This window comes from Fukomys damarensis, unplaced genomic scaffold, assembly GCF_012274545.1.
Source record: "Fukomys damarensis isolate Sample0158 unplaced genomic scaffold, DMR_v1.0_HiC HiC_scaffold_31, whole genome shotgun sequence".
Lineage (NCBI taxonomy): Eukaryota > Metazoa > Chordata > Mammalia > Rodentia > Bathyergidae > Fukomys > Fukomys damarensis.
This window is the reverse complement of record NW_022900943.1, coordinates 20333392-20346842: the sequence shown is the minus strand read 5'-3', so window position 1 is coordinate 20346842 and position 13451 is coordinate 20333392. Positions and strand designations below refer to the sequence as shown.

Here is a 13451-nt window from a genome sequence, read left to right as displayed (position 1 = left end):
GGGTCTGTGATGGAAGCCTGAAGAGTGTGCACTGAAAGTTCAAGAGTCTGCACTGGAAGCCAGGAGATGACGTCCAAGGTGAACATGAGGACTGGAGCTCCCCCGAAGAAACAGAAGACATCTGTCCTTCTTCATTTCCCCTTTTGCCATCCAGGTGACAAGCTGCCCTAGGGTGGGTCTCCCCATATCCTAGGGTGTAGAACTGCTGAGACAACTTAGTTGAGCTACTGTTACTCAACTTGACACAATCAATCAGCCACCACAGGTGATAAATACGCTTACTCTGATTTAAACTTTATACAATATATACATGTATAGAAATACTACAGGGCACCCTATTACTATGTATAACTTTCACATATCAGTTAAAATTTAAAAACAAAAGAAGCTTTTATGCCCCATAAAAAAATTGTTTTCTACTTTTAGTTCTAAAAGAAGGCTCACGTGGGATGCCTAGACATGGGGCCTGATTTTGACTTTGTAAATTGAGCAGCAGCACCTACACTCAGGAAAAGCAATTAAATTCACTGTGAAGAAAGGAGGCATCACTAGCACAGCAGCCACCTTGAATGTCCTTCAACCAGTAAATATCAGATTCCCGCTAGAAGCCAAGAGTCTCATTTGGCAAAACTGCTTAAAAGCAAAAACCATTCTTATCCTGTGTCAAGTTCTCAGGTGCTGGCAGAGACTGAATGTGTGGACACTATGACAAGGTCAAATAAACTGTCTTTTGAGAAAGCATTTGTGATGACAACATTCAAAAACTAAAAACACAGATTAAACCCATTAAAACCTAGCTAGAAGGACAAAAAAGGAAAAAGTAATCAAGAACGTGTAAAATAAAAACCAAACCTATAAAACCCCTTAGAAGGAATTATTCTTTATAGTCCAGTCTCAAATAGGGACCATGGCTGTGGAGGGTAGGCAGCATACTTAGACACTTAAGACATCTCTATCACATAATGAAACTAATGTTTCTTAAGCATCAATAGTCGCTTGCAAATTAGCCACATCAGAAAGTTATTCACTAACTGACCATTCTGCCATAGCTCCATATGGTGAATGGCTAACCAGTTCCCATCATGTCATGTTTCAAGACCTCAACAACATTTAGAAATCTACTGCTGAGCCTACATGGAGAGAAGTCAGAACAAGTAGATCCATGTGAATCCAACAATAGGACGTTAATTATAATGGTGATATCACTGAAAATTGTGTTTCCCATTCACATCAGCTCTAATGCTGATGTTGTCTGGCACATTAATCAGATCATCTAGGTTCTGAACTACAGTGATCATAAAGAATTTATTCTTTTGTTGAAGTGACTTTCAGGAAGGTACAAAGAAGAACTAGAAGAGAAAGCAATGAGAAAAAGATGTACAGGTCAGGGTCTGAGAATTCAGATGCTGCTGCTGAGGACAGCAGTGATTAGGAGAGATGGTTCCCGGGCTGAATCCTACACCTCATGACCCAGAGCCTGACAGATGTGCCACCTTTCTAAACAGATTAAGGGGGGTGGGGTTTAGCTCAGTAGTGTCCCTGCCTGCCTCGCAAACTCAAGGTCCAGTACCAAAGAAAAAAAAGAAAAGAAATTAAAGTACATCCTTAGCAGTCCAAGAAGATGCACAGGTCAAAGACACATCCTGGAGGAAACAAATGTATCTGGTAGCCTACTTGCAATCCACACATTTATAATTTACCAAGCAATCATCATTTATGATAACTTAGAATTGAGACAATGTGAGATGGGTGCTCATTATTCATGGAATATGTTACATTCTTCTTCAGAAAGGTCACAGCCATACATCATCAATGTCTGGAGAGAAAAGTATCTGGCATGGAGTTCATCAGTCAAAAATACCTATGCTAGTACTCTCTCACAAGAGGATATTACAGGGAGAGATGGAAGCCGTGACTTAGCTGTTTCTATCTCTAAAAGAACTGTCATGATCATTTGTATGTACAAAATCAGTATACTATGGCTTTTGTACCTAGGAAATACCTTTAAAATATTTTATGTTGAAAGTCACAACAAATCTGTGTACTTTTTATTCATTTTTTTTGTTGGAATATAAAATAATGAGGGTTTGTCCATGTGATCCTGATCTAAGATATCCAACCAGTTTGAAGATATTACTCTATCATCTCTACTTTAGAAAACTGTCAAGTGGCCTTTCTTTCTAGGTGCATATGGTGAACTACTGGTAGGACTCTCTGCTTATTCCTATTCTAATGTGAACTTTTTAGAAATACATGGAAGCTATGAAAGTGATCTTGAAAAGAACTATTCTTTATTTCTCCTCTTGGTTTTCATATAGCACCAAGAGTCTTGACACATATCACCAAATGAATTTTAACTTATCTATTGTCACATCTTCACAAAATCTAGGAAATCTATGTAAGCATTAACTTAGAAGGTAAAACTGATGTCAGAAAGTAGGTAGTTACATATGAGCCTCTCCAAATTTTCAGTCTCTGTCATATTTGTGGGTTTTCTTGCAAGACTTTTTACTTCTTCAAAATTCTTTTTCCCTCATTACAAACCTGCATCTAAATTGCTTTCTCTCTTGCATTGTTTCAGTGACATGGAAGTATTTTTAAAGTAAAACTTGCTCAACCTCTATGCAAATAAATGTGCAAATTGAGGTTAATGTATTAACCATATGGAAATGTACACAGAGGAGGATAGTAATATGATGCAGAATTTATATGACTTTTGCAGAACATTAACCTTTCATATAGGTTACATTGATATCCCATTCCCAAAGACACTAAGAAATTATTTGCTGCAGTAAACTCTCTATGCAATTTGCACATTACACTGAAGGACAAGGCCAAAGGCTACATTATTATAATGACGTCTCTTGTCACTTATACTAATTTGAATTAATTATAACACTAATCTGTACTTATTCTTAAGAGTTTAGAAATACTTCTGCTCTCTCCCTGAGGAAGAGTATTTTAACATTCAGTGGGTGCCTTCAGGCAGTTTCTGCTAAGTGAGAACACACCTACACATCAGAACACATCAAACTAGACTGCATTCTTCCTTTGGAAGCCTGGACACTTCATTCTTGGTGAATTTTAGACAGAAATCTAATGACGTATGTTTTATAATTTAACCAATCCCCTACCTAATGGTAATTTTTAAACTTTCACATGTAATTAACATCCCTATTTATATTCCTCATAGAATAGATCTTTAGAAATGCATTTGCAACCTCAAAGGATGGCACATATATATGCTAATGGTACTATCAGAGTGTTCCTGCAACAAATGATATTTCACCCTAGAATGAAGCCTTTAAATTTGACTAGGATGAAACTTCACATGTATATGTAGACACACACACACACATACACAGAGTGGATTTTGGTCTAGTTTGGTAAAAGCATGCATGTTGCAGAAGTTTGAAGATCACAACTGAGATTTTAAAATTTAGATAAATGTACCCTACTCTACCAATTTATGCCACAAAATAGAATGTACCTTATTGATCAGAAGGTTGTTTTTATCATGGACATTTGTATAGTTTTTATAAGTGGGGCATAAGGTTTTCACCACTTCACCTTATGGAGCTTCTTGCATGCCTTTATAAAAAAAGGTATTTTCAAGTTGTTTCTGTAAAATATTAGAAATTATTTTTCATTTCACAAAATGCTATGTGGCTGGTTTCTACTTGCTAATGTGGGGGACCGCATAGGAAGACAACAATAACTACACATGGGTTTTATTTAAAATAATTATTACCACATACAACGTGTGACAAAGATAATTATCATGAATGTAAGTGATCTCAAGACAAATTTTTCCAACAAAGTCTTTTAATTTCAAACTGCTATCAAAAAAACCACAAAAAGTACCACTTAACATGAGTCAGAGTTTACTAATTGGTAGCGACCTGCCTCTTAACAGAGTTCAGTACATTACGGGACAGACAGCAGGGCTCACACATAAGAAAACTGAAACCTGAGCAAAGAAGTTGTATCTGTAACTCGTGTTCTGATCCTAGTTGTTAGGCTGAGGTCAAAACGTTCTTTTGGGGGGGACTTCCCTTTTGTTTTCTCTCAAATACGAGGGTTGGACTAGATGAGTGATTCTCTAAATGTTATTCATACTTTGTGTTTGCAATTCAAAGAAATCTAATATGTAAAAGGCATAAACAAGTTGCCCCTAAGGATACTAAGGATTGACAATTTGGGACCCTGTCCCTAATCTATTCCTTTTGTTGGCTTTCTCAGTGAGTTGTTGTGCAGAAAACATGAGCTGGACAATCTTGCTATCATCAAGAAAAAGTCCATAGCAATCCACATACAAGCAAAGCACGTGAGTCTGAGGCCCACACACTGACCTTTCTCCAGGGAAAGTAACCTGAGAGGACATAAAGCACTTTGGAGATACAACAAGTAAAAATAACCACTCCAAATTCATAGCCTAAAACAAAAATCATTTCAGACCTATTGGTGATAAATATATATAAATAATGGGAAATAACTCATGAGTAAATGCACACTTTGAAAAATGGCAATGCCATTTCTCGCTACCCATAAGGCAGAATATGCACAGTAAGATAAATGAAAGAAAAAAATAGTAATGTTCTACAAACAGGTGTTCCACTTATTCAGTGAGATCTATCCCTGGACTTGAGGAAATTGTGGACCAAGAAAAGAAAAAACAATCAGAAAATCATGACTTTTTGGCAAATGCAAGTAAACCCACAAACATTTATACAGATTCTCCAGCAAAAACATTCATTGCATCTTTTTCATTTTAGTTGTCATATACATTTTTTTCTTTTATTGAGTTTATTGGTACATTTTAGACAAACAGTACAATTGCATTCATTATTGGGATCTTGTACCTTTACATGACAGGTCTTGGTTCTCATTTTTTCCCCTTGTCCATGCCCTCCCTTCACCCCCTCCTCCCCTCCCCATTTACAAACACTTTATTTCCATTTTTTCATTTTGTCATATTTTTTTCTTTTCCCAAGTTACCTTTCCTCTACCCTTTCCATTTTCCCTACACCTTTAGCCCTTTTCTTCCTATTTCACATGGTCAATTATCTCATTAGGATCTTATGTACTATTATAGCTTTTCACACCAGAGAAACTATTCGGTATTTACACATGTGTTATTTATTTCACTCAGGAGTATATCCTCAATATGTATCCATTTTCCTATGAATGAATCTAATTTCTCATTCCATTTTATAGAAAAACCACATCTTCTTTATCCAATTTCCAACTGATGGGCAAATGTCATATACATTTTAATGTTATTTGTATTCTATTTTTTATGAACCAGAAGAATCATCTAAATAGAAACATAATCTAAGGTTTTAACTTTATCTCCAGGAGGTACTATGTGGTATTGAATCCAAAATTCAAAAATCAGACACCAAAATAATAATAGGAAAGAAAAGAACAGTTAATGGGACCTAGGACGATAGGTAGGTACTACAGGAAAAAAACGCCTATAAAACGGTAAAGAATCAGTAATTTGCCTTTTACCTGACAACATTTTTGTAACATAGTTAACTCTTTTTTTTTAGTTGAGTTTATTAGTACATTTTAGGGAAACAGTACAGTTACATTCATTGTTGGGATCTTGTACCTCTACATGACAGGTCTTGGCATAATTAACTCTTAAGAAAAGAAATTTTAGTACAATATGGAATTAAGTTTGAATGTTAACCCAACTATAAAAGTTTAAAAGTGTTTTACTGATAACATCTAACAACTTAATGACAAAGTAAGATACACTTTTTTGTTCTCTATGTTAAATTAAGAAACTCAGAACAAAACAGCTTCTAAATGCATTTGTGTAAGGTGGAAATTAGGTTCTTAGTGCTTTTGAAATAATAGCTGGTTCCCTCCAAGAATGAAGGTGTAGAACATGGAAAAGGCATCAAATAAAAGAGAATTAATTTAATGAAACCTACAGAGAGTAAGTAAACAGTTCATCATCGTTCTTGCTATTAGGTATAAAGAGGTCTTCATCTCTTGAAGAACATTAAAATCAGAGAACATTAAGAATAAAAGGACTTCAGCTTTTTTACAAAGTGAAAGAACTAGATTAGGTGACCTGTGTAAGAGCATTTCCTTCCCGGTAATGCTTTGACTATAAGAGATCCCAGTAGAACTAGATTATGATTTAGAGTACTGAGATATTTTGCAGGTCTGAACAGAGGTACAACCAGCAGAAAAATACCTATCTGCATGTGCAAATTATGGGCCTGAGTGATGTTTCCAAGTTTACCCCACACAGTCTCAGAGTGGGAGAGGGAAAAAACACCTTGTCACTATCACCTATCATTCACATGCAGATATCATGAACATGCAGCATATCCCATGATGCATATCATACAGCAAATTAATTTTACATCTCCACTTTTTAGGGCATTCCTTAGTTCTAAGAATCCATGGAATTTCTTGGTTTTATGGAAACTACATTATAACTCAACAGGTGAGAATAATGTAGAGAATAATATTCAGTACCAAGCTCAGCAGAAGAAAACCCTTTCTTCCCTCATTAACACCCAGATAAAGACTAGAGAAGCTGTCCTTTAGGAAGAACATTGGAGGCAAAAAGAGAAGTGCTAAAGGAAAGTGCTGAGGACGAGAAGTGGAGGCCTATTCTCTTCCATCTTTTCAGGAGGTATGCAAGCCATAACTTACTTAGTTGTAGAACTAGCTCTGGTACCACCTAAGGTAGAGGCTGGGCAGGAAATAAGGACTCATAGAGGGGTAGTGAGGATAGAAATCTACAAAACTCTACCCATGTTTCCTAGGGTTCAACTGAAGAACTTCTGAGGATTCCTCTGATTTTCTATCAGGTCATAAAATACAGTAAGGGGTCAGGTCTGCCGCCATGCTAGGATGGACACAGAAAATCATCTTGTCTGCATAGTTCCACCCAAGACACAGCCAAGGGCATTTCTGGCAGAGTCACTGAAAGCATTTTATTTACCACACCTAAAATGAGCAAGGCAGCCAATGCCAGGGCATCCAAATGGGACACTGCCTGTGTTTCTGACCAATGATGGGGCAGCCACCAAATAGTCCCACAACTCCTAGATCTACACATCTGACCACATCCATAAAATGCTCTTCCTCCTCCCCCAAGACCAGTCCTGTGGGATATGAAGGTCCCAGAGAGGGAAGAGGAAAATCACTGAGAATGCGAAAGCTGCTTTAAGTTAGTGACACTCAACAGGGCAATGACTGAAATTCTCATATGTGAGGTAAACTAACAACTTACTGAACATGGCATCAAGATGATAAGTACTTTACACAGTCACCCACCTGACTCAATTTTGTTTTCTTGCTGCATGTAGGCAAGGGGTTTTAGTCAAGAAACATACAATTATAGGAATAAAACAGACAGTGTTCATATATATTTGAGTGGTCCTTAAACCCATGACAATCAGTTGATACTTCATGATTTCAAAAATGTGTTACAACAAAACACTGAGGCCTAGATGAAGAATCACTTCAGCTTTAACTGGAAAAGTAAAAATGCCTGAACTCTTTTCCTGTGATCTTGGCTCTTTTAGATTTCACAAATAAATGAGCCCAAGTAACACTTTTGTAGGGCAGGGTTCTTTGAGTTACATAATGTCTTACAAATTTATCCACACTATTACACATGGTAGAATTTCCTTTTTTAATCATGTGAATAATACATGGTGTGTGTGTGTGTGTGTGTGTGTATGTGTGTGTGTGTGTATATCTCAATACAGAGCTGTATCTCATCTACATATACATCTATACATTTACATAGTATACTAAACATATAGTGTGTGTCTATATGCATTTTTCCACGTATATTTAAGTTGTTTCTATATATATCTATGGTGAATAATGATGCAATGAACCTGGGAATGCCACATCTCTTTGATATACTGATTTTGGTTCCTTGGATAGATGCCCAGAAGTGTGATTTCTGGATTATATGGGGAAATGTCAATCAAAGGTGTAAATTAACAGTTATGAGATTAAAAAGACTATGGTATCTGCTGTGCAGTTTGGTTATTAATTTAACAATGTGTCACTAAACAATGCAAGTATATCAAATCACACTACTATACAGAGTATTTATGATAAATATTTGTCAATTCATTATTTTTTAGTTAACATGTCTTATCTCATTGAGCTGAATTGATGGGTCCACTATGACAGTGTAAGGCCCTAAGAAAATACAGTAGTGTCTCAGTTCATGAACTGAATTTATTCTATGATTTGGGGAAAAATGGACATCTTTGTGTTTGTGTGGGAAAGACAGCCACAGTTGTGTTTGTCACCTGAGGCAGAGTTTGCAAACAAAAACAAATTTTTGCCAAATGCTTCTGTTTGTGTACCAAATTGTTTGCAAACAAGAGCACTGATGAACCAAGGTACTGCTGTACTGTAATGTACTTCTTCAGGTACGGAATAAGCCAAATGCACATAGACTATTCTCAAATGACTTAATAATGGACCCTACAGCTAATAAAGATGCAACACAGATGCAAACTCTGAACAAATTTACTGATGTACTTTTGAAGCATTTCTGACACAAATCTGAAATGAAGAAACAAATGGGAAATTAGATAATATAAATATTTTCAAATAAATGTTTTAGAAGTGAAAACATGAGCCTTGACATGTCTTGATTTCCATGCAAATATGTATAATGCTGCACATGTTCCAGCACCACTAAGGTTTAACAAATAGTAATTGCTCTCCTTTCTCACTTGTGGCCAAAGATGGAGTGAAAAATCACAGGAAATGTAATGTTACTATTATAACAATCAGTTGGGCTATTCATGAGTAGTCAGTCTCACAGCACTCAAGATGTTGTATCAGCTCAAACTGTAGGGGGAATATAGTAATACGTAAGGAATTAAAGGCTGAGCGTCCAGCATTAAAATATACTCAGAGACAATGTGACAAAAACACAACTGGGCTATATCTAACACAATGCGCCTGGTCTGAAAAAACACACAACAACTCCACACAATACAGTCTGAAATAGAATGGACGGAGGAATGTATCACAGAGACATTCCTTATCATATGTGGTTCACATTGGTATCACAAAAGTTGTGGTAAGAGGTCTTATTACTCAACATGGAAGCAATGTAAAGAAATACACCCAACCATAACCTATAAACATCAAATTCTACAAAATTAGTTAACACACAAAGAAATAATAAGAGGAAAATGGGTGGGTTCCAGGGGTTAATGATACAGGAAATAATACCACAGATGAAATATGAAATATTATATCTCCCAACCTGTTAGCTATATGATACGCTGAGCTCTTGTTTTCTAAAAATCAAAGAATGAATCCTAGGAATGACAGAGGTTAAGAGTAGGAAGATATTGATTGATAAGAAAGCTCCTGAGGGGAAGGAGGGGATTGAGTGGGTAGCCACCAGGACCCCACTTTACAGAGGAGTTTCATAGGGTGAAACCCACATGGGTACAACTTGGGCCACAGCCATGATCATCCAATAAGTTTACAAATATAGTCACTTAGGTAATAGTAGTCCAATTGGGAAACAAGTCATGCAACAAGTGTGGATAGAAATAAAGATTCTCCTAGGAAGTGGTGGGTCCACAGGTCTCTGGTCACCCACTGGGGTGGCTGATGTCTATCTAGACTTCATTAGGCCTAGTATTTGTTCTTTGAAGAACTATGCAGGTCTGGTCATCTTGTTTTGATCTTGAGGCCGAGTTTCCAACCCATATGTCACCAGGTGCAACTGTGGTGTGATTCATCTTTATTTTCTCTGCAGGACCTAGCCCTGTTTGACTGCCTATAATATATTTTTTTTTAACTCAGCTGTCATAAGACCATGACAGGCTGAGCAGGCTGAGTCAAAAGGAGGGACCCAGAAGGCCCAGGAGGGAGAAGGTCTGTTGGGCTGCAGGATGGGGGAGGGGACATGATGAGCCTTCTCTGCCAGCCACCCCTCCCCCACACTCAGGAACCCTTTGTGATGCGTCCCAACTCCCGGATCACTAGGACAACTCTCAGAGTTCAGTTGCCTGAAGGTAACGCTACAGACGATGAAGAGGTTTCTCTTACTTCTGAAAATCCTTCATGAGACTTGGATGAGTCCCAGCTCCACTACCTGGGCAACGGATGTCATCCTTGCCTCTGCTTGTGGACTGGCGCACCTCATCCCATTAATCCCTCACCTCCGGACCAACCTAGCCTTCCTGCTGACTGGGAAAAGGAACAACAGGAAGGTAAGGAGCCCTTGGCCAAAACCCAACACGCAGTGATTCTTTGCCCTGCTCTTCTTTACAGCTATTCCAAATCAAGACAGAGATTTCTGAGCAGAAAAATCTCAGGAAAGTTGCGAACATCATCCTGCTGAGCCAGGTCACAGGGCAGGGAGTGAGAGTGGGCCCAGCTCCTCCATCGGAGACTCTCAGACCACCCATGTGGTGTGCTGCAGGCGCCCAGGGGAAATGACTCTCTGTAACTCAGTGGCCAAGGACTGGGTTTACAAGAGGGTTAGAGACGTCTGGGGAACGACAGTCTCCAGGCACTGGTGTGTCAGTCAGTCCCCTTTCCACGGCAGGTGCCTGAGGGCCTCACCTCGCCTCTGGGTAGGGCTGATCCAGGGGCTGTGCTGACCGCAAAGGGCCAACGTCAGAGGCTGCAGTTACCTCTGGCATCAGGAAGCAGAGTCCTACCTGGCAGCTGAGAGGCACAGCTACATCACAGTCCGGGCTATCTGAGCACAGAACTGTGACCCAAGACACACACGGTAGAGTTCAAACTTGCTCAAACACACATGGGATTTTCCAAGGAACAAAAAAAGACAGTGATTTTAGTCACTTGCACAACTCAGCACTGTCTGTAAAAAGGGAGAAGGTCCTACCTTCATTGTCTAGGGCCAAGAGGAGGGAGAACTGCAGCCCCGCCTATCTTTGTTTTGTGTCTCAGCACCACAGAAAGAAGAGCAGGTGGAACCAGAGCAGGGAGCAGAGCCGCACTCAGAGAAGTAAGGCTTGGTCCTGTCCTTCCACCCTACCCAAGAAGTAACGTGCCCTCGCCTGCCCCAGAGCCAACACGGACGCATACCCAGGACGGCTCTGGGAAGGCCTAACAGGGAGCCTTCTGCGAAGGAAAGCTCCACTGGGGCCACTTACTTGCAGCTGTGAAAAGCCAGGCGATGGGTGACAGGAATGCAGGAGGGGGCACTGTGTGTGCGTGTGGCACTGCCGGATTTGAAGGTGGAAACGCCAGCTCCAACCTTGGAAGAACTGTTTTACTTTCATGTAGCAGAAGACTCTTTAAGATGACCTTTTCCTTATTGTGCCCAAAGTGATTGGTGGGAAGTGTGGGTGTTGGTGGATAAAGAAACTCCTTGTCCACGTAAGGTCTCTAAACCCTTCTGTGGCCTTCAGGGGTCTTGTGGCCTTGGACCCTAGGCTGGGCTGAGAGGGCTAACCTCATGGGGAGTCCACTCAGGAACAAGCCAGTGAGCCTCCTGGAAAATCCCAGACCCTCTTTCTCTGTCATAACACAGTCTGTTTCCAGCTTGCAGAGATTGCCCAAAGGAGGTGGTGGAGACTCGGGGCCCAGCTTTATTTATGCACAGGTGAGCAAGTTCCCAATTCTCTGACCTTCCTACCAACAGGAATGGGGATGTACCCAAGGTGAACGGACTGAGCAGGAGACTCCAGGTCAGGAGTCTTGGGAATAAGCCCTGGATGGAAGGAAACCAGAGCTTTTGGAAGTTGGGAGCGGGCAGTGGAGGGGCTGCGGGCCACAAGTGCCCACCTGGGCCCATCCCGCCCAGCCCCCTGACCCTGCCTGCTCCTGGCTGCAGCCTGTGCCTCCTGTCTCCCACAGCCACCCACCCGGACTCTGTGACAAGGGCACGTTTCATCTATGCTCATGTGGAGTTGTGCCAGGTGAGGTGTGCAAACCAGGAGCTGCTCGAGTTCATCAGCCACAGAGTCACGGGGAGGAAGAGCCCGCTTCCAACACCTGGGCCCTGAGGCTTCCCCCGGCTCCTGTGTCACAGCACCCTCTGCCTCGGTCCTCTGTCCCAACACCAGGGCCTCAGGACCGGTGCAGCTCGGGGAGAATCCCACAGGACACTGTCACACAAGGCTCCCTTCTCTGGAACTCAGACCCTGCCCACCTGCCCTCTTCCCGCTTGTTCCTCTCCTGCTGCTGGGAAACTGACAATGCCCTATTTTTCTTCACCTTGGGCCCACGGCTGTCCCGGTGAGAACCTCTTTCCCACCTCCCGCCACACACTTCATTCCGGGGTGAGCCAAGGCTGGCGGGCACGCTCACCATCCAAAGAGTGCAAACCCTAATCCAGGAGGGAAAAGGAAGGGGTGGCCTACTTGCCAAAGCCGTGAGCCTAGACCTCGCCCTGGCTTCTCCAGGGAACACGGGAAGGGCCCTGAGGGGCAAGCGAGGCACCACCTCGCAGCCCTTGTGCAACATCGGACACCAACCACGGTGGCTCCCTGCCTCCCGTCAGCCGTCTTGCCACCTGGCCTTGGGGGACCCTACAGAGCGGGAACGGAGCCAGCTCTGCCGGGGCCTGGTCTTCCTGCAGGGGGAGAACCTGCTGGCTACGGCCTGGCTCTCTGAGAAGTGCTCCTCTGTGGCACTTCAAGCTGTGAAAGTCCCCCAGCTTCCTTCTCGGCTCGCACTTCATTCTCGGGCTGAAGGCCTCCCGCAGCCTTCAGAGACCCAGCCCTTGACCCACCAAGTGGCCCGACCGCAGCTCTGCACAGCAAACCTGCCCTACTCTGTGCCTCAGGCCCAGACGCAGGCCCCAGACCCACGCTCACCCCCAGACCCCCCACCTTCCTGCCCATCCCAGGTGAAGGCCTGTACAACCACTGGGCCTACACGCCAGCAGGAGGCACAGTCACCTGTCCCAGTGGAAAATCAGCAACTGGCATGGCCTCTGCAGACGCCACCAAAACCCTCGGGCCCTAAGCTCCCAAGAGCGCAGGAACACTCTGCGCAACCCACTCTGAACCTTCCTCAAGGCAGCCAGGCCTCCCAGACCCCCAAGTCTGCCCATCTTCTTCTGGGGGAGTCTAACAGCCCTGAGCTCCAGGAGCCCACAGAGCTAGCCAGGGTAGAGGGCTTCTGGAGAGACGAACACCTGCCTCGCCCTGCCTTCGGGATCCAAACATCCCAGCCAGGGATGCAGCTGCTGGGCAAACTGCCAGGGAAAGGTCAGGGCCAGGCACAGGGCAAGCAGGGGCCCCCCATACCCTCAGCTCCTGCTCATCAAAGCAGCCAAGGGGTGCAGAACATAGGCTCCTGCAGCCGTGGCAGAGCCTTGAGGAAGGGCACCAGAGCCTTCCAACGAGGCCAGCCTGGGGATGCTCTTCAACAAGCCCTGGAGAGGGACCCCCAGAGTTCAGGAAGGACCTCCCAGAAGGTTCGGGGACATTATGACCAGCATG

At 42.4% G+C, this 13451-nt stretch overlaps 1 protein-coding gene across 1 annotated transcript in view; it reads left to right on the top strand.

Annotated features, from left to right (window-relative positions):
• Positions 1 to 10042: 10042 nt before the first annotated feature.
• LOC104872282 (spermatogenesis-associated protein 31E1) overlaps positions 10043 to 13451 on the top strand; it is a 5823-nt gene continuing 2414 nt past the window's right edge. Inside the window, exons 1-5 of the mRNA XM_033757701.1 lie at positions 10043 to 10241; positions 10948 to 11005; positions 11545 to 11605; positions 11860 to 12240; positions 12322 to 13426. Coding sequence (XP_033613592.1) covers positions 10059 to 10241; positions 10948 to 11005; positions 11545 to 11605; positions 11860 to 12240; positions 12322 to 13426 — 1788 coding nt within the window. The 5' untranslated portion in view covers positions 10043 to 10058. The remainder of the gene's footprint in view (positions 10242 to 10947; positions 11006 to 11544; positions 11606 to 11859; positions 12241 to 12321; positions 13427 to 13451) is intronic.